The 24,807-nt window shown below is 34.0% G+C and overlaps 1 protein-coding gene and 1 long non-coding RNA gene across 2 annotated transcripts in view; both read left to right on the top strand.

Moving 5' to 3' along the window:
• Positions 1 to 24,807, top strand: part of LOC129216691 (uncharacterized) — a 28,727-nt gene that overhangs the window by 643 nt on the left and 3,277 nt on the right. The window contains exons 2-6 of the mRNA XM_054850907.1: positions 715 to 878; positions 6,307 to 6,395; positions 10,094 to 10,149; positions 15,673 to 15,730; positions 17,918 to 18,119. Coding sequence (XP_054706882.1) covers positions 715 to 878; positions 6,307 to 6,395; positions 10,094 to 10,149; positions 15,673 to 15,730; positions 17,918 to 18,119 — 569 coding nt within the window. The remainder of the gene's footprint in view (positions 1 to 714; positions 879 to 6,306; positions 6,396 to 10,093; positions 10,150 to 15,672; positions 15,731 to 17,917; positions 18,120 to 24,807) is intronic.
• Positions 18,046 to 24,371, top strand: LOC129216186 (uncharacterized). Its single transcript, XR_008580173.1, has 3 exons — positions 18,046 to 18,119; positions 20,799 to 20,909; positions 24,302 to 24,371. It is a non-coding gene; the product is annotated as an uncharacterized LOC129216186 (long non-coding RNA).

The following is a 24,807-nucleotide window of genomic DNA, read 5'->3' on the forward strand; positions in this document are numbered from 1 at the left end:
CTTTAAAAGTACCTCCATTGTATGATCTGAATTTTTTTTATGGCTGTGCTTCAGATTTTATTTAATTTATAGCTAAACAAAAAATGAAATACCTATTAGTATTAATCGAACTTGCCATGGATATTTTTGCATACCACACACGAGGGTTGGATTTTTCAAATAGTGGCAACTATTTATTTACATCTTTTATAAAAGTGATAAACGCCACTCAGTTTCACTGTCTTTCAATATAGTTGCTAGTTTTACGTACAATCTATTTTCAAAGATGTGTAAGTCATAGGACACCTGTAGCATTTGATGTACGTATGTGTACATATTCAGTTAATTACCATCCTATAGCCAGGGTAGTATTCCAAATACATGAAATACACCGCCAGCTCAGTCAATTCCAGCGGAGGATTGCAGTTTTGTGCTTATTAGTACTCATCAGCCCGGCATAGAAAGTGACTGAGCTGGAGGTGGAAAACCTCTTTAGGAAGCTAAGAGTGGCAAACAAACTGGTAGCTAATATTGAATTAGCATTGACCAGATGAGTGACTGAAGCAATGGTTTGGTTCAACACGATGATTGAAGGCAAGGCATGGTATATTCAGTAAGTTACCGCCCTATAGAGAATGTACCACGCCTTGCTAGGATGTGGTTTCTTCAGCATTCTTACTTGCTTTTTAATGATTGTAATTACTGTGTTCATTAATTGTTTCTGCTATTTTCCAGGCTTGCTGTCAGAGGAGCAGAGGACATCGGCTTGTGATCACATTCAATCTCTGCTGCCTTCTTTCTATGATTATGAATTAGGTTTGAGCCTAGCAAGTCCCATTGCACCTTTGTTGATGACTGGATATTCATATGTATCTGTCCTGAATCCTTTGGCTGAAGCTGTACGTATTTTTTATTTTTTCATTTATTTATTTTTTGTGCTGTTATTTAACCTTTTTGCGATTCCAGGAAAAATAATCCCAGAAGCTTTGATTCGTGTTTCTGTAATTAAGTATGAAGTTGATCATTATGATATCTCACAAGGTTTGTAATTGATGCACTCATGGTATTTTACTCTTGTGTTCAGGTACCCCACTCTGTCTTTTCTAAAATCTGAAGTGAAATGTGTTGCTCTCTCTGAATAAATTACTGAAATCTGAGGCATCAGAATCACAAAATTCAGGGTGTTATTGAAGAAATATTTATTTTATTATGCATTGAAGTGTAGTTTTAAAATTAATTTTCAAAATATATTTTGTTAGCTGAAAAAAATGGGACTTTTTTTTTTTGAAAATAACCTTATTAGCAGATTTATTTTTAATTTCTACTCATTTTTGGTGCACTTAACTATCATTTAAACCTGTATCTTACAGAATGTATACTATTTTTGAATGACTACAACACTAGCAACTATTATGGTGCAGAGAAATTTCCATTATCAAAATAATGTAAACAAATGTACGAACCAGCCATTTAATAGGGTTGCTCAAATTGTCGGCTTCTGTGGACTAGGAACAGCTGCTGACTTAATCGAAAAATATTAATAAGTATTTCAGCTGGTATTTGCCCGCATTTTCTTTCAATATCTGCTTCAATCCATCGATTGTAAGTTGTTTTGTACTGTAAACAAAACATTGTGCTTGACATGCCAGCTCAAAAGAAACTCCATCGCAGTTGAGTCCAGAGAGGATGGCCGATATTCAATACTTCAGCTTTGTCCTAGCCATCATCTGTTTGGCTGGTAGCCCTCAATGTCTCAACATCCTTCTCCTACCATTCTTAATTTCTAAGCATTTCTCAGATGTGGCATGACAGATTCTTGTATGTAAGCATTTTGTTGTGTCTCTATTTGTAAATTTTTAACTTCCTTACATCTGCATCCATTCTTCTTCATTCATGTTGACCTTCATTCTACATTTAGTTTTTTTTTTTTTGCTGGTTTCACATAAGTTGTCTTTTTTGTTCTCCCATTTATTTTGAGGAAAAGTTTCTTTTTTTATGTATTTTGTAATTTGAGCGCCTCTAAAATCTGGTGCCCAGGGCGCAAACCCAGGCTTCTCCATCTAGTTTTATCCCTAAACTTGCTACTGACTAGTCTGCTTGAAGCAGCCAAAAGTTGTTTGCTTGCATATCCTCATATATATAACAGCCAATGATCGAATAACGCTCGAGATTCAACGATGAAATTCACCAGGGGTGCCCCCCCCTCCCAAGTTCAATAGTGCAAATTCCCCCCAAAATTTATTCTCAACCCTCTTTCCCTTTTTTTTTTACATTTTCTAGCTCTCTTTTTATTATTATTATTATTATTTTTAAATATTATTTATTCAATATTATTGTTATTATTTTATAAGAAAAGTTCTGAGCTATGTCAATGATACACACACAAACTAGATAAATAAATGAAATAAAATATAAACAGAGTAAAATAAAATTAATACTTCAAAAATAAATCGATAAATAAATTTAAAGAAATAAATAAAAATAAATAAAAAATATCCCCCAGTAGTTTTGGTGGCCCAACTGGCTCCATAATCTCTCCCTTTGGGCAACTCTGAAACTCATGCCTCAGCATGATAATTTGATAAAATGTTTTGGTAATGTTTAACACATGTAGGGAAAGGCTTTATTGTGACAAGGCTGAACTCGATCCGGTAATTTAACTGTTTTACTGGTAAGACTGTCATTTCAGGAGAATGAAGAAACGAGAAAACGGTCAACAATAAACTCTACCTGCTGGAGTTTAGGGTTAATCCACTGGAATTAGGGTTACAATTTCAACTATTAAAATATCACCTAACAGGCAATGGCTTCATTGAAATGTAGAAGCAATTTTCAACCGTCATACCTTGACAGGGGATTTTCTAGTTGTAAATAGTCAAGAATATGAAAATTGTAATGTGTCAATTCATTGATTTAAAATTCTTCATGAATAAAAGCTTGGAAAAATTTGATAAATGAATGAAATCTTTTGATCATTTGCATCATCAGTAGTATCACTATAGGGGCAGGAGGACATCCGTCTGTGGGCAGTGGCGCCGACTCCATGGGGCCTGAGGGGGCCCGAGCCCCCTCAAAAATATTTTTGAGGGGGCAGAGCCCCCTCAATAAATCAAGAAAAGTATTAGTTATATTATGCTTTCTAAACTCATAAATTTATCCTTTATTTTTCTTGCTTGAAGATAGTTTACCTTGTAAAATACATTCAGTAATGAGTTAAAACAAATAATTATTACGGTAGTAAGCAGGTTAACTGAAAACGAGTAGTGTGAATAATGATGGTATTACAGTGCTGCAAGCACACTTAGAATTTGTCACAGTGCGCGAACTTACGGGTCAAATGTGTTGCCGGTGGGCAGAGCTGCGGTGAGCTCATCTAAGTGTTGCTGATCTGGAAAAAATATATGAGGGTTTGATTTGTATATTAAATGGGATGCGTGATAGTTTTGAATACTTTTGGGAATTGCGTTTAAAAGAAAAATCGTTACAAAATGATGATCCTTTCGCTTCCTCGGAATCGACGTATACCAAATCAACGAAGCCAGTTCACCGCACGCTTTCAAAATCCCAAAGGCAATTTACATTGAGGTTTGTGAAATGGTGCAATCTTGCATTATTGGGCTGTTTGCATCAACTGGACTCACACAGATCATTGCAGTTGAACAAAAGTGCTTTGCTTTTATTTAACAGAGGTGAAACAAATTTTAAAAAATCGAATTTTCAAAAATAGCCTAGACATTGAGAGACTGCGTTTACACTTGAATATGTTAGCCGGTATAACTAATGAAAAAACAAATGGTCTTAAAAAAAACATGAGTAAATTAAATTACCTTTTTACGAAAATACTGTGTGTGTTTGTATTTATTTTTTCCTTTTTTCAAAGTCAAAAAATATGTGTCAGGCTTGTCGAGTTTTTGGGGTTCTAATGTTGATTACATGACTTTACAATGCTTAAAAAAAACTTTAAAACTCACTATTTTTCATCTCAAATTTAGAAAATTTCCCCCGGTCCCCCCCCCCCTATTTTTTTTTAAAAAACCGGCGTCCCTGGGAGTGCCTTTCCATTCAAGTCAAGTGTCTTTCCTACCTTATAATATCAATGCTTAGCTACGGCACTGCACGGCTCCCCATAAAATAGAACAAAAAAAATCTCTTACTAAGACAAGTGATATAATTTAAAAGTTGAACCAGAAAATTTGTAAACCAATTTTTAGATTGTTTTACTTCGAAAACGCCGTGTCACATACTGTTTATTTGTTAGAATTATACACACTAGAAAATATGGCATTTTCAAGGTTCAAAAATCTGACCTTTATTTGGGATGGGGGACCTCCGAGGGATTACATAACACCCTAAACCCCCGGTGATGTCCAGCCCCCCCAATAATTTTTGCAAGTCGGCGCCCCTGTCTGTGGGTCACACCCAATGGGGATTTAAGAGTTGATTAAATATATAAATACCTCTGAAATTTCCCCCTAATATGTCTTAAATTATATTTCAATTTAATGTAACACATTTCAACAAAAATAGAGCACAATATTGCAGGGAGGGAACGGTTGCCTACGTGCCATATACAAATTGCATTCACCATTTGTCATTCATACTTTTCTTTTAGTTTAAACTGTTGTTTCTCTGCTACAATGAAAAAGAGTTGTTTCTGAAAATTGTAAGCACTTTTTGATACATAAAACATTAAAGGTTTTTTCTTTTCAGCGGAGGAGAAGTGGAAGGTAGCACCACAAACTACAGTTTTGGGAGAAATCGGTGTTAGTAACTTGCCTGGCATAATCATTGTATAGATGGGAAATGTGTGAAGAAGTGCACTTAGTGATGTGATTCAAATCAGTCAAGAAAGCAGGATGCTTGAAATTAAAAAAAAAAAATTTAATGGGGAAGGGGGGAGGGATAATAATGCAATACTAAACACATAATAGTGAAAAATTTAAAATAAATGAACAAATAAATACTCATTTTTCAAGCTCATTCAATTAAAAAAATGAATAAGGATTATTATTATCTTTTTGATGTTTCAAAATATTGTTTCGTTGTTCATTGACCTCTTCTAATTTCTTAGTTTTTACTCAAGGATCATTTGCCGTGTGGTTTTTATTACTTAACTACTCTGTTACCACTGGTTCTTCATCCTTATATTTTAGTGGTAATCCAATTAAGTTAACTATCATTATCTTTTAAATATTTTTAACGGTTGATATCATTCTTTTCTCTGAACAAATTGTATTCATTGGTAAAATTTAGGCTGAAAAAATTCAGCTTCAGCAAAACTTACAACAATGGTTTTAAGGATATTTCAAATTTTCTGGATACTTTTAGGGATGATATAACTTTCAAAATTTTCTAAAACAATTTGAATAATGTCTTTGTACTCATTTGCATCAATTTCATGTTTGAAAACTTCAGAGAATTGCTTAATAAGTGTTTCTGTCTTTATATACTGGTTTGTGTGACTTCACAAATTTTAAGAACTGGTACCCGTAGCTTTGAGAATTTTTCAGGAACAGTTCTTGCGAACCAGTGCATACTGGCAGAATCCCATCCTAATGGCTGAACTGTCAGATTTTTTTTCGTACTTATTGAAAGAAAAGTTGTGAGAACATCAGGGTTCGCAGATATATATCAGTCGACATATATCATGGTATATATCCGATATTTATTTTGAAAATATCATGATATTTTGATATTTTTGATATATATATCTTTTCAACTAAGATATTATCAATATAAAATTAAAAATTACTCATAGTAATTTTGTAACTTTATTATTAAAAATAACCAAAGTTATGTACTAAATTTTTATGATGTATTAATGCATCATTAATGTAACTAAGTAATATAATATTCCTTTTTATTTTATGTTCATAAAATTTTTAACGGTGTAATAACTTGAATTCATATTAAAAGTGCCTAGTTAAATATTAAATTTTCCTGACATTGGTCAGGAAAAAAGAAATTGTCTTATGACTGTGCACCAACTAATGCACATTTTTTATTTCTGAATTATACAACTGTGTAGAAGTAGCTAACAGTAAAACAGCTAATGCTAAATTAACTACATTAAAAGTGATAAAAATATAAAATGAATTGTTATATATATGTAATTAAAGAAACCTTAATTTTAAGTCTACATATTGTAATAATGATATAAGAAAATAAAGAGTGATTTGAGGTTGCATTCACCATTTTGAGAACTTTAGTTTGTGCTTATTGAAAATATCCGATATATATCAAAATATCGAATATTTTCGATATTTTCGAAAATATCACAATATTTTCAAACTCTGGAAAACATTATCTTTCATCTCTTTAATGCAGGATTCAAAATGGATGAGAGTCAGCAGCCGTGATGAGTTGCTGTCAACACTCGGGTCACTGCAGGAACCTGAACCTACTGATACTTCTGAGTAAGTAGATTTCTCTCTAGTGCTGACAAAAAATAAAGTCTTAGAATATCATGGGTACATCTTGGTATATGAATATAAAGAAGGATATTTTTTATCAGAAAAATATTTGTGTAATAAATGATAGCTCTAACAATTAAAAGTGCTGAAATTGGTTGATTTATGCTAAGTAAAACCAAAAATTTTGGTTTTGCCGAACATGTTTGCAACTTCTACTTGTTGTAGATTTCATGCCAAATTTTACCCTTATTTCCCCACTGTTTATATTTTATCTCATCAAGGTATTCAACAATGATTTGGCACATTATGGCCGAATAAGTCCCATCAGTTGTCAGTAAAACCAACCAACTACCATTGAATTTTTTCTTAGTAGAGGATTTTGTATCTTGAAATGAGTTTGACTACTTAAGTTTTTGGTCATAAATATGTTATAATTAATTCTTATATGTTAACAACATAACGTTTTATGAAAAAAAAAAGCAACCCCTTTTACAAAAGTTGTACATTTGAATTTAGTGCAACCCACAGCCACTACAGACCACATTAGACAAAATGGGTCGAAAATGGGTTAAAAGTTACTGCTCGAGAAGGTGTAATATGAGCTACAAATGAAATGACAAAAGCAGCTGTCCTTTTTGCAATGAAAGAAAACATTGTTTTGCAATTTAGAATGAGATTAAAGGAAGAATTTTACATTCTGATAGATTGTTTGATCGCTTCCCATTTTTCATAAAAATTTGCCTTGATATACATTGAAAATGGATCAATTTCCTTCTGCTATTATTTTTCAATGTTTTATCATTTAATATTCGAAGGGCAAAACCTCATTCATGTTCATGATTAATTTTAGAATGAATACTTAAGGATTGCTATGTACTTAACCAATTTTGAGCATTTACTAGTAACCATCTTGTCAGGGGTTGATTCAGACCAGGGCTCTCCAACCTACGGCTTGTGGGCCGAATCCGGCCCGCGAACAGATTTTGTTCGGCCCGCGGGAAAACTACAAACTTTTTTTTATCTTTCGGAACAGAGACGATCTTATTGGAAATATAATTGAGAAATTATTTTTAATTTCCAATAATTATTTAAAATCTTTTTACGGATTATTTTAATCGTTTTTTTAATCAGTTTTTACCATTAACTATGAGTGCAGCACCCATTTCTGTTTTTGCTCTTTCCGAGAAGAAATCTCCTCCTCTCCTGGTCACATTCTCCTGGAAGTTCCCTGGCATTGGGCATTTCCTGGAGAGTAATGTGACCAGGGACAAAATTTTTGGAAAAATACGTGAAACCATTTCTAACTTTAGGCTTGATTTTAAACACTCGAAAGGTGTTACTACAGATGGTTAAAAAAATATGTGTGGTCCCAAAATCGGAATAGTTGGAAACATTTCCAATTTTATAAAAACTGTTGGAGGTGTTCAACCCATGTTTTTTCACTGCATTATCCATCAACAAGCCTTGTTTGAGAAACACTTGAAAGTAGCTGAAGTAATGAACATAGCTGTCAAAACAGTTAACTTCACTAGATCAAGTTCCCTCAAGCACCGTCAATTAAAAAATTTTCTTACCGAAATTGACAGTGTTTACCCAGATGTTCCGTACCATTGTGAAGTTCGCGGGTTGAGCAGAGGTAATTATTGCGGCATTTTTTTGAACTTCGAGAAGTGATTGACATTTTTACTCCTATGACTGAATAGCGTCGTCCTGTACCTTAACTTCCTGACAGTGTATTTGTATGAAAACTCTCTTACGTTGTTGATCTCACGACACATATTAATTTTCTGAATTTGAAATTGTTGTAAGGTGAAAACTCTTCAGTTTGTGACTTGTACTACCATGTCAAAGCTTTCAGACAAAAACTCATACGTTTCAAAAAGCATTTAGGATCTATAAAATTTGATTACTTTGAAACATGTAAGAACTTAAATGCACTACGCACTGCTACCTTTACCAAGGATTACATTTTGGAAGTCATGTCTCAGCTACGACATGAGTTTGAAACCCGCTTTGAAGAAATTAAACTCTTTCAAAACCCTTTTAAGTGTGACATTGACAAGGTGTCTTCTGAAATGCAACTGGAAGTCATCGAGTTAGCAACTAATGACTTTCTCAAGAAAGCTTTGTAGAATGCCACAAGAAAGGTAACCTACTTCTATTTTACAGTTCTCTACCAGAAAAAGATTTTAAGAACTGAAAAAATCATGCTAGAGCTATGTTTTTTTCTCTTTTTGTATCCACTTACAAATGTGAACAGACATTTTCAAAATTAAAGTATACTAAAATTAAGTATAGATCTTCTTTATCAGTCGAACATTTTAAGTCCCTCTTAATGATCGGAGCTACGAAGTTTGTCCCTGAAATAGACTGAAATTTTAAAAGGTGAACAAATGCAATCTTCTCATTAATTTTTTAATGTTTTAAATATTTTAAAAGCTTTACACATGTTGAGGTCTCATTTATTTCCAAGTTTTTAATCTTCATTAATTCAACAAAATACATTTGTATTACATTGCAATAATTTTGTCTTGAATCACTCATTCATTAGCCTTTTCTTTTTTATTAAACTTCACTTTATTTTGTAACAAAGAATTCTTTTTATTTCAGTTTTCTGTACTATTCTAAATTTTACAAGACTCCCTATCATTATACTATTAGAGTTTTACGGACACTTAAAATAGAATTTAATTTAGCGAACAGCACAACAGCGAACATGTATAAGGAAATATAGCAACTTAGAAGCAAGCCCAGAAATGTTCGAAAATCACTGCTGAGCGCTTAATTTTAAAAACAAATCTATGTATATTCATGATGTATGGGTGGAAGGGGAGGGGGTAGCGCTAAATAGGGACTATCTGAGCAAAAATATTGTTGGACCGGCCCACCTCGTCTCCAAAAATTCACAATGTGGCCCGCGAGTGAAAAGTTGGTGACCCCTGATTCAGAAACATAGTGGGTCTGCTTTGTGACCCTTTTTTCAAAATTCTGGATCGTAAACGCGGTCTCCTCACAAAATTCTATATCGTAAAAGCGGCCACTCAACAAAATGTTATGCCTTAAAATTAGATCTTTCATAAAATATCATACGTAAAAACAGCTCTTTCATCACTTTTAAGCTAGATCACTTTGTCCAAAATCAAAACATCAGTAAAAAATGAAAAATCACCCCTCCAGCTTCAAATTCATTCCCAATAAAGGCAAAAGAGATTTCAGATTAGCTTTTTGATAGCTAAACTTGCTCTGATATGGTGTAATAGGATTTTTTTGCAAAAATTAAATAAAAGAAAAATGTCCACAAAATAGTTCATTTTTCAGAAATATAGAAAAGTTAAAAAACATTAATTTTTTTCACAAAATGCAGATGTGAATATAAAAACCTGGATTGACCCCTGCTTGTTCATCATTCATTCTCACATCCCTTTCAGAAGCTTCTTAGAGTGAGAGGGGCTGCTCATAAAAAATGATATGTAATGATATAAATTCTTTGCTTTTACTCTTTGATCATGGACCTGATTTAATAATTCTGTTTTTATAAAGACTATGGTGCATTAAATAGTTTTTATTCTGATATAGTTTTTACTTTCTGAAATCAAATGAACTGAAAGAGTTAAGAAAATTAACTCCACCATAGAAAAGGACTTGACTTTTGAAAGGTTTTCTTGACTTACAAAAATAGTGATAACTGTTTTCTGTTCTAGGTTCGATCTCATTTCTGCTCATATACATGAGCTGGCTGACCTTCTGCCTACTTTTGGTAATATTTTATACGTAATAAATACAGTTTCATAGGTCTTATTTTATTTGTTTTTCCTTCTCATTTTATGATTCCTGGTCAGTTAACTGCAACATTAGTGAGTGAAGCATCAAATAAATTTATGCATTAATGTAGATTCTTTTTAGCGTGTAAAACTTCATTGAAATCTTTGCAATTCTAGATGTTTTTTTTTTTTTTTTCAAATATCTTTTCGTAATTTAAGACATATGTTTTTATCCTTTTATGCATTGAACTAATTTTAATTTATGTTTTTAAAATTTTGCTGGAAAATAATTTTCAAATGACAATAAAATTACAAGCATTGCCCTATTTCATGAAGAGTTTATTTATTTTCCTGGAATAAATTGATGTGCTGTTTTCAATGAATTGAGAGCAAAGCCTGAGTAAAGGGCTTAAGAAGTGGTCGCTTTGTGCTTATTAGGAGTGCAGACTATTGCCAGAATACATGCAAAAAAAGCGGGAGGGGGGCTGCCTTTCGTTTGGTTTAAGCCCTTTTGAGTGCTACAGAGAAAATTTAAAAGGCCATAACAACAAGTACAAAAATTAGGGAGTCCTAAGCTTTAGCTAGAAGGACACTGGTCAGTCATTCAAAACCCCTGGAATTATTTCATTTATCATCAATTATTTTGAATATGGTTTGTAGAGCAACAAACATCTAAAGCTCTTTCAAACTAACTAAATGCTTTAAATGAGTTGAACTCAGGGACGTAACTAGGTCATTTTCGATCAGAGGCAAGACCTCATTTCGGCGCCCCACACCCCCCCATAAAATAATAAATATCAAAAAAAAAATATTATTTTAAAAATATAAATTTAAATTCGGCAGTGATAAGGACGCTGCATATGTTGATGAGCCTATAAATGCGACTTTTACGTAGTTATAAGTTTTCAAGCGGTTTTATCACTGGATTGCCTTTTTTTTTTAATTTCGATAGTGGGTAAAAAGGATTAAATATTTTATTTATTATTTTACACACGAAGTTTTTGAAGGAAAACTTTTTTGTATTTCCACAAAGGAGTAATTAACAACTTGTTGCATTATTTTTTTTATCAGGTGGCTCTGCCCCCTGCTCGCTGACGCATATCAACCCCCGAAGATTGCTTCGCAACCTTATTTGATTCGCGAAGATTTAAATCGTCTGTCAGAAATTATCTGATTGAAAAACACGCTACGAGTTTCGTTTCGAACAAAGTGAAAATTCTCCTTTCCTACCCACAGAAAATAAATTCCACTCCTACCCGAAAATATAAAAATAATTTGATAGAAATATGCATAAATGAGATGATATTTGAAGAAGAAAAAAAAATCGCTTGGAAGAGCATTTTCTCTCGTTCCAAACTAACTTGAACCAACTTGCACAGCTATAGGTGCTGGTGCTAGAGGGGCTCCTGAGCATTGCCAAATGGCAGTTTTGTACTTTTGAAAAACTGCTTTTAAGTTCGTGGTCTGTAGTGATGCATTTTTTGCTGTTTAGCTCCGGACTGAGCATAGGTCTTTTTGCATAAATAGAAACCCTTATACCTGCTGTTCTAATTTATCGATAAAATTGTTACAAGCTTTATTTGATGCAGAAAAAATCTTTTTGGAACAACATGAAATATTAAGGTATGTGAGAAATCTTTCATCTTTTTAAAGGCAATTTATGTGAAATTTTAGCTTAAAAAAATAATTACAAAAAAAAAAAAAACACTAATTAGAAATTTCAAGTAAACAACCCCAGGTTAAAATCCTTGGGGCTCGAAGTAATTTTGTACAAAATTTTAAGGCTGTAGGTGCTCTGAGGTCTTCTAGACGCAGGCCCGCCACAGGCATCTTTTCACAATTTCTTTGACGTTATTTTTTTTAATGTATCGAGATGCGAATTTAAAATTACCACTTCAAATGAAAACAATAAAACAGAAATGCTTTCAATTATTTATTTTTTAAGTATTTATATTATACTACTATGAAGAAATTTGTAAGAAAAATAACAGTATTCAACAATATGTTGCAATAACGTGTGAAATAATTTCAACCCCGATGAAAAATTTAGTGGGCTATTTGTTTTTGTTTCTCACGGGAAATTAATTGAATATTGCTAATACTTATTATATAGACTTTGATCCGACAACTTCAATAGCTCGAATCGAACAGATTGTCTTATTTAAACATTATCTGGAAAATTTTGTATTCAACACATTTTAAGTTGTCGTAATCTGTATAGTTAAATATTAATTATTAAAAGAGCTATTTTTTTTATAAAGGACGCACATTCCCCACTTCTAGCATTTAGTATACAGCTGAAAAACATTTTTTAGAAAAACAGATACCTAATGTCTTGATATCAGAATTCTTTCTACTAACCTTTTTTAAAAAACACAAATCTTAAACATATTAACATTACATGTTTTTAGTGAGTTTCTTTTCAGGTTATTTCCATTTACAGTACAACCTTATTTATCTGGACTAACTTGGACCGAAGGCAATTTGAATAAACAGAAATCCGGATAGCACGGATAATAAGCAGTAATTACATAATTCACAAATAAGAAGACTTATCTTTTATTAACAGTGAAAAACGATCTTTTCAGCAAAATTACATAGGATTGTTACTCGCAAATACCTAGTCATTAATACACTACTCAAAACAATTAATGGATATTGAGGTTTTGGGTTGATTTTGACCCTGGAGACCTTTTTGGATGATTGATACATTATCGACAGGCGTTAGTAAACTATTTGAGACAACAATTACATTTGTATGGCAGGAAAAAATACTTTTTTTCAACTTTTGGGGACAAAAGGGAAAAAACGCACTTTGTGCGTATGAGAAAAGCGATAAAAAATTGGGGTTTTCTTAAAAGAAAATCGGTTTTAGTAAGGGGCACGGTAACCCCGAACGGCCAGCAATGTAAAACACCTCTGAGGCATGGAATTAATGAGGCTATTAATGAGAGGCTGGGGTATTCTACCCCACTCCTCCTGAAGTGCTCTTTCCGGTTCTTGGAGAGTTTGGAGAGGTGGTAGGCGTCCAAAAACTTGTTGCTTAGAATGTCCCAAACATGCTCTATTGGGTTCATATCTGGAGAACACGCTGGCCATTCCATTCGTATGATTCCTTCCGCCAAAAGAAAAATCATTCATCAAGTAAGAACGATGTGGTCTGCAATTTTCGTCCATTAACATGAAGTCACCTCCAATTGCTGCAGGCTAAGGGACTACAATAGGTGTGAGGATCTCATCCCTACTTTGACGACCGGTCAGAGTTCCATTCGGAATGACATGCAGATCGGTGCGCCCATCAATGGAGATGCCGGCATGCACCATCACACCACCAAATCTGACACTTTCGGGAGCGAAAGCTGGATTGTTTATAGTGCCAAGATCCCTCCAGATGAAAATACGCCATTATATGGATAAAGACAAGAACAGGACTCGTCAGAGAAAAAAATATTGCTCCATTCATTCCTTCTCCAACTCACATGCTCTGTTATCCACTCCCTGTATCGCGACGTTGTCTCGCAGCTAATGTAACACAGACCATTGGTCGAAGAGCATACAGACTTACAGCGTGAAGGTGATTTCGTACAGTTTGTGTCAAAATTGTGGTGCCAGTACCCGAGCGAAGGTGTCATTATAGTGGGATGGCGTTCATACTTCGGTGCCTCGGAGCCGTTAAAGCTAAATAACGGTCTTTGTTGAGCGTTATTGACCGTCTGCGACTTTGCCCAGATCTTCGGCCAGCATTTCCAATCTCTAAAAACCGTTTCCATCTCGTAGAATTCACACTTTGCAAAACTCCAATAGCTTCTTTTGCCTTGGCTTGTGTTTGGCTTCCCTCTAGCTTGACAACCACTTTAGAAGCTTCTGATTCCGTTAAATGAGTTTGTTGAGGCATCGTATTCATCAAAACAACGCGCTTACTGAATGTTGATCATTATTTTCTGCTTTGTCTTACAATAAGTTAAGAGCAAAATCTCATTGACCGCCACTGAAACGTTGTTTACGACATCAGACTCAAAATTTGCATACTGCAATCCTTGAAATTAAGAAGAATTTGCATTTTTAACTCCCTTCTTCGATTCTATGCAAAAAAAAAAAAAGGTTGGCTAATACCTTTTTTTGTGCAAAAACTTACAATATCCTTTAATTGTTTTGAGCAGTGTAGTTCAGCTGCAGTGGTGTCAGACTGACACTCCAGATACGTCACGTTGTTTATAAGATGACTATAATTTATTGCACGACTTATATATAGCAGTTGTGTATTTAATCAAAATAAGCGAATATTTGGCACATTTATAGTTTCGTTGTTACTTCAAATAATTTAGAATTATCCTTTCAGTGAATATATTTTTTAACTCTACAAATTTGATCCGGATAAGCTGGAGGTCTGGATAAACGGGAGCTAGATAAATGAGTTTCTACTGTAAATGTAAATATGCATCAAAAGTACCAAAGCAAAATTAAGAGAGATGTAGAAAATAGTTGATTTCTAACACATTAATTGATGATTTAAGCATATTTAAAATATTGTGTGGGTGCCAAAAATATGTCGAAACTTAGTCTAAATTTTCTCATTTTAGCTGAATTTATCTCTAAATACTGTAGTATTTTCTAAAGAAAAATGGGCAGCCTCTCACACTTTAAATCTAATCTCTATTATTATAGTGTGAGATTTTTCACCAAGAATAAGAAAAATTTTAAACTAAACTAGACCAATGGAACAGTGTAACAATTTTCCCTTAGGCCAGTGGGGTAGACAAGCTCTGGTCATTGTAAATGAGAGGAAGACATCATGTTGGCAGCTTTATGACGTTTAATTGTAGAAAAATGACATATTTGCATTTCCGCTGTTTTGTACTTCCCATAGCTTTGTTTTTATATTCCTTCTCCGACAGGCAGGTTCTTTAAATAAGATATAACAAGTACTAGTCACTCTAAGAAAATACTTTCATGCTGTTTACTGCACCCTCCTCGCTCTCTTTCGGTCTATCTTTACCACTCTTTATCCACATTAAACCATACAAGCTTTCTGCCTGCGCTCGCACTGAGTTTTTTTTTCTTTTGGACTTATAATAATTTCTTTCTTTTTCTTTTTCTTTTTTTTCTTTTACAAAAATTAATTTGAGCATTTACTTTGTCAGTTTAGCGCCCCTAAAATCTGGCGCCCTGGGCACAAGCCCTGTCTGCCCCCCTCTAGTTACGTCCCTGGTTGAACTGCCTTAATTTCTGCTGTATTTTAAACAAAGGAAGAGATTATTGAACATAAAAATAAGTTTGTGTGTTAGTTGTATATCTTTTTCAAAGGAATTGTTTTATACATTCTTCGAAGCCAAGCCACTTAATTTTGACTTTGAAAATTGATTACATATTCTGCCCTGAGCATTATTGATGTAAAACATGAACTTGTTATGTCACAATGATAATAATTTTAATTCTTGATTCATAGTAACTTTTTCTTGCAAGATTTTCTGTTGATGTTGGTATTACTTTATCTTTATTAAATTCATATTTATTTCCAGGCAATTACAAGCTAGATGTCTTCATCACCTCAGATATCTTGGAGGTTGCTTCTATCGAGTAAGCATAGTTTGTTTTTGACACGAAAAAGGAAATAACAAATTTTATTCCACACTTTTAGCGTGCATACAAGAACATTTTACAGTAATCAGATGATCATTCTTAGTGCTCGTAAAGTAAGCTGTGAACTGAGACATCTTTGTCTTGATGAATATCATGTTGTACCATTGCTAGGGCACAGTGGTGCAGCAAAGGGGGGGGGGGCGTTAGGGATTAAAACGCCCCCAGAGGCATTAGTTTTAACATAAATGCATATTCTAATACAGTAGTTTAAACATATGAAGGACTGTTTTGATCAAAAAACCCTCCCCAGAAGGTGTTTTTGATCAAAAAATCCTACCCAGAAGGTGTTTTTGATCAAAAAACCAACTCCAGAAGGTTTTTTTCAAATCAAAAACCCGCTCCAGTTGGTATCATTTATCAAAAAACCCCCTCCAGAAGGTATTTTTGATCAAAAAACCTTTTCAAAAGGCATTTTTGATCGCCCCCCCCCCCGAAAAAAAAGTTGTTCTGGCTGCGCTTGTGCTAGGGAATAAGCCATCTATAGGAATCATCCTATGGACTTTGATCATTCAAAATATAAAATAGTTATTAACATTGATATCACTGGGAAATGATGAGTGTCAAATATAAGATGGCAGGGCCGCAAATATGTTAGACTGAGAGTAACCACAGTTACAGCAAGGTTGCTATCATTTATTTGATGCCATTTAACAGCTAATATGAACCTACCTAGTAATACCAAAAGTTAAGCCTATTAGCCACTTGATGACTCTAAGATCAAGTATCCATTATTACTGAGTTGCCATTTATATCTTAACATAATCATCACGTCAAATAGATTACCTACAGTACCTGCACAGCGATGCCTGTGCTAAAAATGTAAAGAAAATCGGTTGAACTAAAGGAAAACAAATTGCATCAAAATTACATTTGCAGTAGCTTTCAAATGTAAAAAAACTCCATAATTCATCGCCAAATTCGCCAATTGACTTTCTAATTAAAAAGAAAATCAATTAACATACTCACAATGAACTTAAAATAAAGCAATAACAGTAAAATGTTCATATGTAACAAATGCAACTTCCTCCAAAATGTTTTAAAAGAAAGTAATTGAAAAAATGTCTGAAAAATGGACCTAGTGTTGTAGTTGAAAATTGTCTGGAAAGTGGACCTAGTGTTAAAGCAATTTCTCGAAAAAGAAACTTTGAAAATTGGCTCAATTTGAATCGCTTATATCTCCTTTTCTAATTAATTGAGAGAAATAGAACAATCATCTTGTTTGGAAAGGAAAGCTCTTTCCAAGGACATATAATGTTAGGGGTTGGGGGGATTTTTTACTCCCTAACTAGGCAAAAAATGAAATTTCAGCTTAATTAGTTAATTATGAAAAACAAATTAGAAATTTAGAATTCGGTCTTCAAGGTGCAGACCCTCGGGGTACGTTAAAATTTTGTGCCAAGTTTCAGGGCTGTAGGTGCTATGGGGTCTTCTTTCCATCAGGTACAAACAAAGAAACACCGTCACCTTTATATATATATATATATATATATATAGATCATTGGTCTTGGGAAAGCTGGAACTTGGATGACATTCATGTAGATACTGTCTATGCTATCAAATTTCCCAGGTGCCATTTATCAACAAGACAGCACTTGGCCCCGTACTGCATGATTTGCAAAACTAATTGCTGACTAATTTTATTTTAAATTTGTGTATTTTATCCCTTATTTTATTGTCTTTTATATTACTTTTACTGTCTCATTAAATTTTAGAAGTCTAACGACTGTAAATTATATTGAATTTACAGTAGTTGGACTATGTGTAACTACAAGTATATAGAACATGTATAAGTTGGACTATGTATAAGTGCTAATTATATGAAATTCATTGCACCAAATTTCATCTTTAAAAAGAGCTTTTAACACAGAATCATTGCGCAGTTGTTTTTTTCTAATGAACTTTGTTTCATAATATCTGGCAGTTTTTTTTTTACGCCTGTTATGCTTATGTAGCTCGTGTCAGGTTATCTCTTGCTTAAAGATGCATTCTTGTATTTCTTAACTGTGGAGTGGGTGAAACTGTCTACTGTAGCTGTCAGAGTCAGTTTTTGGGTCAAAAAACAGGCGAAAATGATTGTCTTTTATTTTATCTGATAGTTAAAAAGTTGCTGTTTATTTGTTTTAGAGATATGCCCACATTGGCAAGTGCTTTGTATCGTCTCCAGTGGTGGCATGGTGCCCGCACAAAAATTCTTCTTCCAACTGGGAGGGATCTCTGCAATATTGAGAGCTGGCTGGAGATCATGGATGCCACAGTGCTGGACAAAAATTCTCAGAATGCAGGTCCTTCTCTTTGGAGAGGATGTTTGGAGCTACAGGCGTTGGAGGTGAGTTGGCTGCATCCTTAAGTTATTAATGAAATGTTGCAGTTAGCAGTGGAGTTTCTGTTCCATGTAGTGATGTAAAATACCTTGGTATTTATTTTTAGGGGTAAATACCCAGAATATATACCCAGGTAAATACCCAAAATGGGTATTTACCCGGGTATTTATTTCAAAAATTTATATTCAACTAAAATACTTTTCTGTCTGTATTCCACAATGTATATATATAATCAATCATATACTAAACAATAAATTTTTGCCCGAAAATTGTATTTTGATCACATATTTAAAGAGTTATCGTGTGAAACAACTTAGCAATCTAATATGATATTTACATTAAATGTGTTGGATATGCCTTATCAATGTCCCCTACAAATACACAAAAAATATTTACCTACGCACTGGGTATTTACCCTATCCACATCACTAGTTCCATGAGCATCTAATTTAGAAGCATTAAGAATTTTTAGATCTAGTCACTGGACCTGATATTGTGCTACATAGATATTAATGTAAATATGGATGGTGATATTCTAGAGGGCCAATCTTGCACTGATAAAGAAAATTAATTTAAATAGTTCCGTTTAAGATTTATACATATTTCTCTTTTTAATTTGATCTATGTCTCATCAAGTCTTCCCTCACTTTGTACGATATTAGATAAAGGCATGTTGGTAGCGGAAGCATCCAAAACTGAAAATGGCATCTATGAAAGAAAAAATACCCTTGGGCGCCACAAGGGGAATTTTGAGGATTAAACTTCCAGAATCTTTGGTTTTAACACATACTATCAGTAATACGACATTTTATATCCATATAATGACTTATGACCAAACCATCATACCGCAGATGGTTACTTCTGACTGGGTTTATGCCTGGCATGAAGTTGAAAATCGTCTAAATCTTCCAGAAACTACAAAATGGGCACATCTAGAAAATGTTGTGAAAAAAAAAAGATATAAAATAAAAGCAAAAAGAATTATATTTAAATCTGAAGTCCTTTTTTTTTCTTAATAAATTTTCTTTATCATTGCACGCATAGGCGGATTTAGGACTGAATTCCTGGGGGGCAGGATTTTTTTTTTTTGGAGCAACATTTTGAATTGCCCTCCCCCCCCTCCCATGTTTTTGTCTGTTTTCTGTGATGCGTAAGGCCATTCTTTACTTTTTCATGTGTCCTTTTCATTACTGTGTGTAATCATGCTGTCCTTTTTAAATTAACCTTAAAAGAGAGGGGGCTGGTATTAAGAGAGTGACGCAGTGCTCCCTTTTAAGTGGGATATAGAATATCTCCAGTTTTAGGGGGGCCCGGGGGTTACTCCCCCGGAGGAAATTATCTAAAATGGATATAAAATTCTGCATTTTGAAGTCTTATAAGGGTTAATTGGAAATAATAGGCAAATATTTTTTTTTTAAAAGTTTTATGCTTTAAAAGTGCTTTGTGATGCAAGTTAATACTTTAAAAGAAATGGTGCACAGATTTAGAGAATAGGTATCAAGAGAGTAACATACTACCCATTTGAACAATTCTTAATTTATACACTTGATAAGAAATAAAATTGAAGCAAACTTTGCTTAAGAGTTTTAAAGACTTGTCTAATTATTTTCAAGGTTTGGTTGGTTAGATTGGGTTTTTGGCTCAAGAGCCCTTGTAGGCTATACTGCGCTAATTCTTTTCAGGGATTTTAGAACCTATCAATAATTTGCACTTTCTAGTCTCTGAAATTGAGTAGTAGATTATGCAGTTGTACAGTATTGTTCAAACTTTGTAAGAAACGGCTATTTTAAGTTTAAAAGAAAAAATAAACTTTAATTTCCTATTCAAAAAAGAAAAAATCATGATTTTTTTTTGTTATACGATTTTGGAAGATAAGTTGTTACTATGTAAACTCCTCCCAAAACTGGGGGGCATTGTCCCCTTTGCCTCCCCCCCCCCATAAATCCACCCATGTTCTTCTGAACTATTCAAAAACGAAAAAATAATGATTTTTTTTTTAAATTTTTGGAAGATGTGTTGTTACTATATAAAGTCCTCTCAAAACTGGGGGGGCATTGCCCCCCTCTGACCCCCCATAAATCCGCCCATGATTGCACGACTTGATAAACACTTTGGGACTGGAGAGCAAGTATTGTTGTTGAAAATCAGGATTCTGGTTGTTTAAGAGCCATAAAAATCACTTACTTATTACGTAACACAGTACATAATACTGATAAATACAAGAAATTTCTTAAGGATCTTGTACAAAAATCCATGTAATGAAGTGATTAATGAGCATTTTGAAAGAATATTGCAATCTGACAGAAAGTTAAGAAGCACAAAACAGTGTATGCAGATTTGAAAGTTCTCTAATTAATTCTGCTGATCTTTTTTAGTTATGTGTATTTAGTACATTACTACCTTCTTGAATAGAAAATGCACTTTTTAAAGAATCCTTGGTTACTGATTTAGTGCTTATTTACTGTTCAAAAATTTATACATACCAAATACTGGATTTCTTATGCACTTGCATTTAAAATCAAGATATATTGTTTTCTTTTTTTTTTTTTTTAATTAATGCCTAAGAAATTGCAAATCAGAAAATTGAAATTTTTTTAATTGAATTGAACTTGATTTTTATTTTATGTATTAATTTTGTATAGTGGAGATTGCTGTTTTTGAAAATAGTGACTGACTTTTTACAGGATGCAAATAAAGTTCATTGCCATGGCTTTGAGTTGCAGTTGGAGCGTCACAGAAGCAAATCACCCCTGTTGTCTCCAAAACAGTCAGAAGTACTTCTGCAAGAAGTATCGGTGTGTTATCATTGCTTTTTTAATGCAGAATAATGAAACTTTTTCAATGTCCACAGACATTTTCTGAAGAGAATTTTCTTATATCATTTTGATTTATTTTGGTTTGTGGTGGAATTATCCTTTGTCTGTATTTAGGATCAGCCATACTTTAAATTTTTACATAAAGGTATTTTTGATCATTCTTTTTTTTTTTTTTTTGTAATTTGATGCAATAGCCTGAATGTTCAGCTATCACAAGCCTTTTGTACAATGAGGGTCTGTTTTGTGAGCATTCAAAACAACAAGCAAAACTGCTTCCATTCATATTGTATGGTGAACAGAGAACCAGATTAAGGCATGGGGGCACAGGCCCAGAGCACTCAAATTTGGGGAGCACTAAATCTGTTGCTTAAAATCAGGGGCGCCGACTTGCAAAAATCATTGGGGGGGCTGGCCCAGTCATCACCGGGGGTTTGGGGGGTTATGTATTCCCATGGAGGTCCCCCCCCCCAAATAAAGGTCGATTGTTGTGCCTTGAAAATGCCAATTTACATATTTTCTGGTGTGTATAATTTAAAAAACAAACAGTACAGTGGCATGGCGTTTTCAAAGTAAAACAATCCAAAAATTGGTATACAAATTTTTCTGGTTCAACTAGATCATGTCACTTGTCTTAGTAAGAGACATTTTTTTGTTCTATTTTATGAAGAGTCATGCAGTGCCGTAGCTAGGCATGGAAAATGTAGGGCGCTTTACTTGCATTGAAGGGCACTGCCAGAGACGCCGACTTAAAAAATATCGGGGGAAAGGGGGCATGCCGCAGGAAATTTTCTAAATTTGAGATGAAAAATAGTGAGTTTTAAAGTTTTTTTAAAATCATTTAATCAACATTAGAACCTCGAAAACTCGACAAGCCCGACACATATTTTTTGGCTTCGAAAAACGGAAGAAATAAATAGAAACACTCACAGTATTTTTGTAAAAAGGAAATTTAATTTACGCATGCTTTTTAAGACCAGTTGTTTTTACATTAGTGACATCGGCTAACATATTCAAGTGTAAACGCAGTCTCTCGATGTCTAGGTCATTTTTGAAAAACTCAGTTGATTTTTCAAAATGTTCTCTTCTCTTTCACCTCTGTTTAATAAAAGCAAGCACTCTTGTTCAACTGCAATGACCTGTGTTCGTCCAGTTGATGTAAATCGCCCAATAATGCAAAATTGCACCATTTTACAAACCTCAATGTATATTGCCTTGTAGTACAGTCAACTCCCGTCTTACGCGAGGGATGCATTCCAAGACCTCTCGCGTAGGTCGAATTTTCGCGTTGTGGAAAAGGGTATGGGTTAATTTTTTTATAAATGTACCCAATTATTTTAGACACTTGTAAACACCCCCTCAAACTGTTAAAAACCATCTCTTAACTAACTGTACATTACTGTCTCTTATATAAAGAACTGAATGTTTACTTGTATTTAAAAAAAAAAAACGTTTCATTCAACATAAAATACTGCTACGATGTACAAAATCAATGATTAATGGGAAAGAAAGAAAAAATAAACCGGTATACGGTAGACACAGTATATAGTAAGAAAAGCAAATGCATCTTTAGTTGTACTGTACAGTCGATCAATTAATGATATTCGTACACAATACATGAGCAGTTTCCATTTTCATAAATTTTTGCAAGACACTACTCGGTGAATTTTTACGGATTTCCTTTTCTTGACTTGTAATTGTATGTACGGAAGAATCACTCATACCTAATTCTCGTGCTACCTTCAGCGCATTTTTTAGTTGACCATCAGCTTTTCAAGAAGCTCTAGCTTTTCTTTAATTGTCATGAAACTTTCTCTTTTTATCTTCACAAACTTTAGATGAAACAGCGCTCTTAGGTGTCATTATATTTCATTAACTTTCGCATTTAAAATGAAAAGGGAACTTCTACTCTCAGCGATGGTAAAAGGATAAAGATACATTCATGAAAAAAAATTTTTTAGTAGCCAATAACGAAGCTGATACGAACACACCACGATTCCCTTCCGAGAATTTTCGTGTTGTGGTGGGGAATTCGCGTTAGATCTGAATACTGGAGAAAAAATCGTGTTATAGCTATTTCGCATAAGTAGCGTGAGTCAAATATTTTCCTTTGGGATTTTGAAAGTGTGCGGTGAGCTGCCTTCATTGTTTTCATACTTTTTTGGTACACGTCGATTCCGAGGAAGGGAAGGATCATCATTTTGTGAAGGTTTTCTTTTAAACACGATTCCCAAAAGTATTCAAAACTATCACGCCTCCCATTTTATATACAAATCAAACTCTCATATATATTTTTCCAGATCAGCAACACTTAGGTGAGCACGCCGCAGTGCTGCCCATCGGCAACAGACCTGACCCATAAGTTCGCGCACTGGGACAAATTTTTACAGTACTCGCACCACTCGTTTTCAGTTAACTTGCTTACACAATCGTAATAATTATTTGTTTTAACTCATTACTGAATATATTTTACAAGGTAAACTATCTTCAAACAAGGAAAATAAAAGATAAATTTATGAGTTTAGAAAGCATAATGTAACTTATAATTTTCTTGATTTATTGGGGGGGGGCTCTGCCCCCTCAAAAATATTTTTGAGGGGGCTCGGGCCCCCTCAAGCCCCATGGAGTCGGCGCCACTGCTAAAAATTATCCTTTAAGTTTCAACCTTTTTCATAAATTCCAAGTGAAGCCAAAATATTTTTTCTCACTAATATATAGGACTAAGGTGAAGTTGAAGGGGGGGAAGGGGGGTCATCCAATGAAGTACGTGCCCAGTGTCTCAAAAGTGATAGTCAAGTCTTGATGCATGTTAGATTAGTCCACTAATAGATTTCCCCATATAGGTTAGTTTTGGTTTTTGCCGAGAGTTTCTGTTTCATAAACTAAGACAGTCATCTGCATGTATGACTTGTTTCTTTTGATCGTATCAAAAAAGAAAAAATGGGAACTATTTGCTCTGTACATTTTATCTGTTAATGGTAAAATAAACTTAGGAATTGCTCCTGATTTTTTTTACAGAAAAAACACATACATATTTTGAGAGTGGAGTGGGTGCAGTCCAGAACGAACTTAACAAAAATGAAGCTTGTGCTCAAAATGAGCATGTTTATTGATATTTATAGTCCTAAAATATCTTAAACTTTTGTCTGAACCCTATCTTTTTTACATTCTGACTAAAACCCCTACTATGGTAAGAAAATATAAGGACTTGAAAGTTATATCTATTACAAAATGGTGATATGATACTCCCAATAAAAAAAAAAAAGAAAGGGAAGAAAAATAAGGTTATAAAACTTAATAGTTTTCACCGTAGTAGCATTGTAGATGTAAATTGGTCGAGTGTGTTCATTGTCATGTGCTTTTGTTTTCTTTAGTGTTGCATGTGTTCTCCCATACTGCAAGTTGTGGATGAGTGTGATTTTGCGTCAATTCCTCCTTATCTTCTCAGCCCTTTGATTTGCAAAATGTATCCTTTCATGAACTGCTTCAGTTTTTAAATTTGGTAATTGCTATTATTTTATGCTTGCGTTCGACGAGCTCAACCGGTAGCTACTGGTTAACCGATCACGTGACAGCTAATGATCACGTGCTTCAATCAACCAATCGGCAGCTTAAAACGGTAACCGGTGTGGTAGCTGGTCGATGATAAAACGCTGCGGTAAGTTACCAGTTACTCACCAGTTGATCGGTTAAGGTCGTCAAATGCAACCTATGTGTGGGCTGTATGATGTAATGAAGTGATTGGAGAATCGGAGCACGAATTCAAAGTTGTCAAAAGGGACTAAACTTTAGAGTATGTTTTGTTTAGCCCCATTCATACATTTTTTTTAACTGAATAGCTTTTTAACAGTAATGATGTATGGTTCTTTGCAGAAACATC

The sequence above is a fragment of the Uloborus diversus genome, chromosome 2 (genome assembly GCF_026930045.1).
Source record: "Uloborus diversus isolate 005 chromosome 2, Udiv.v.3.1, whole genome shotgun sequence".
Lineage (NCBI taxonomy): Eukaryota > Metazoa > Arthropoda > Arachnida > Araneae > Uloboridae > Uloborus > Uloborus diversus.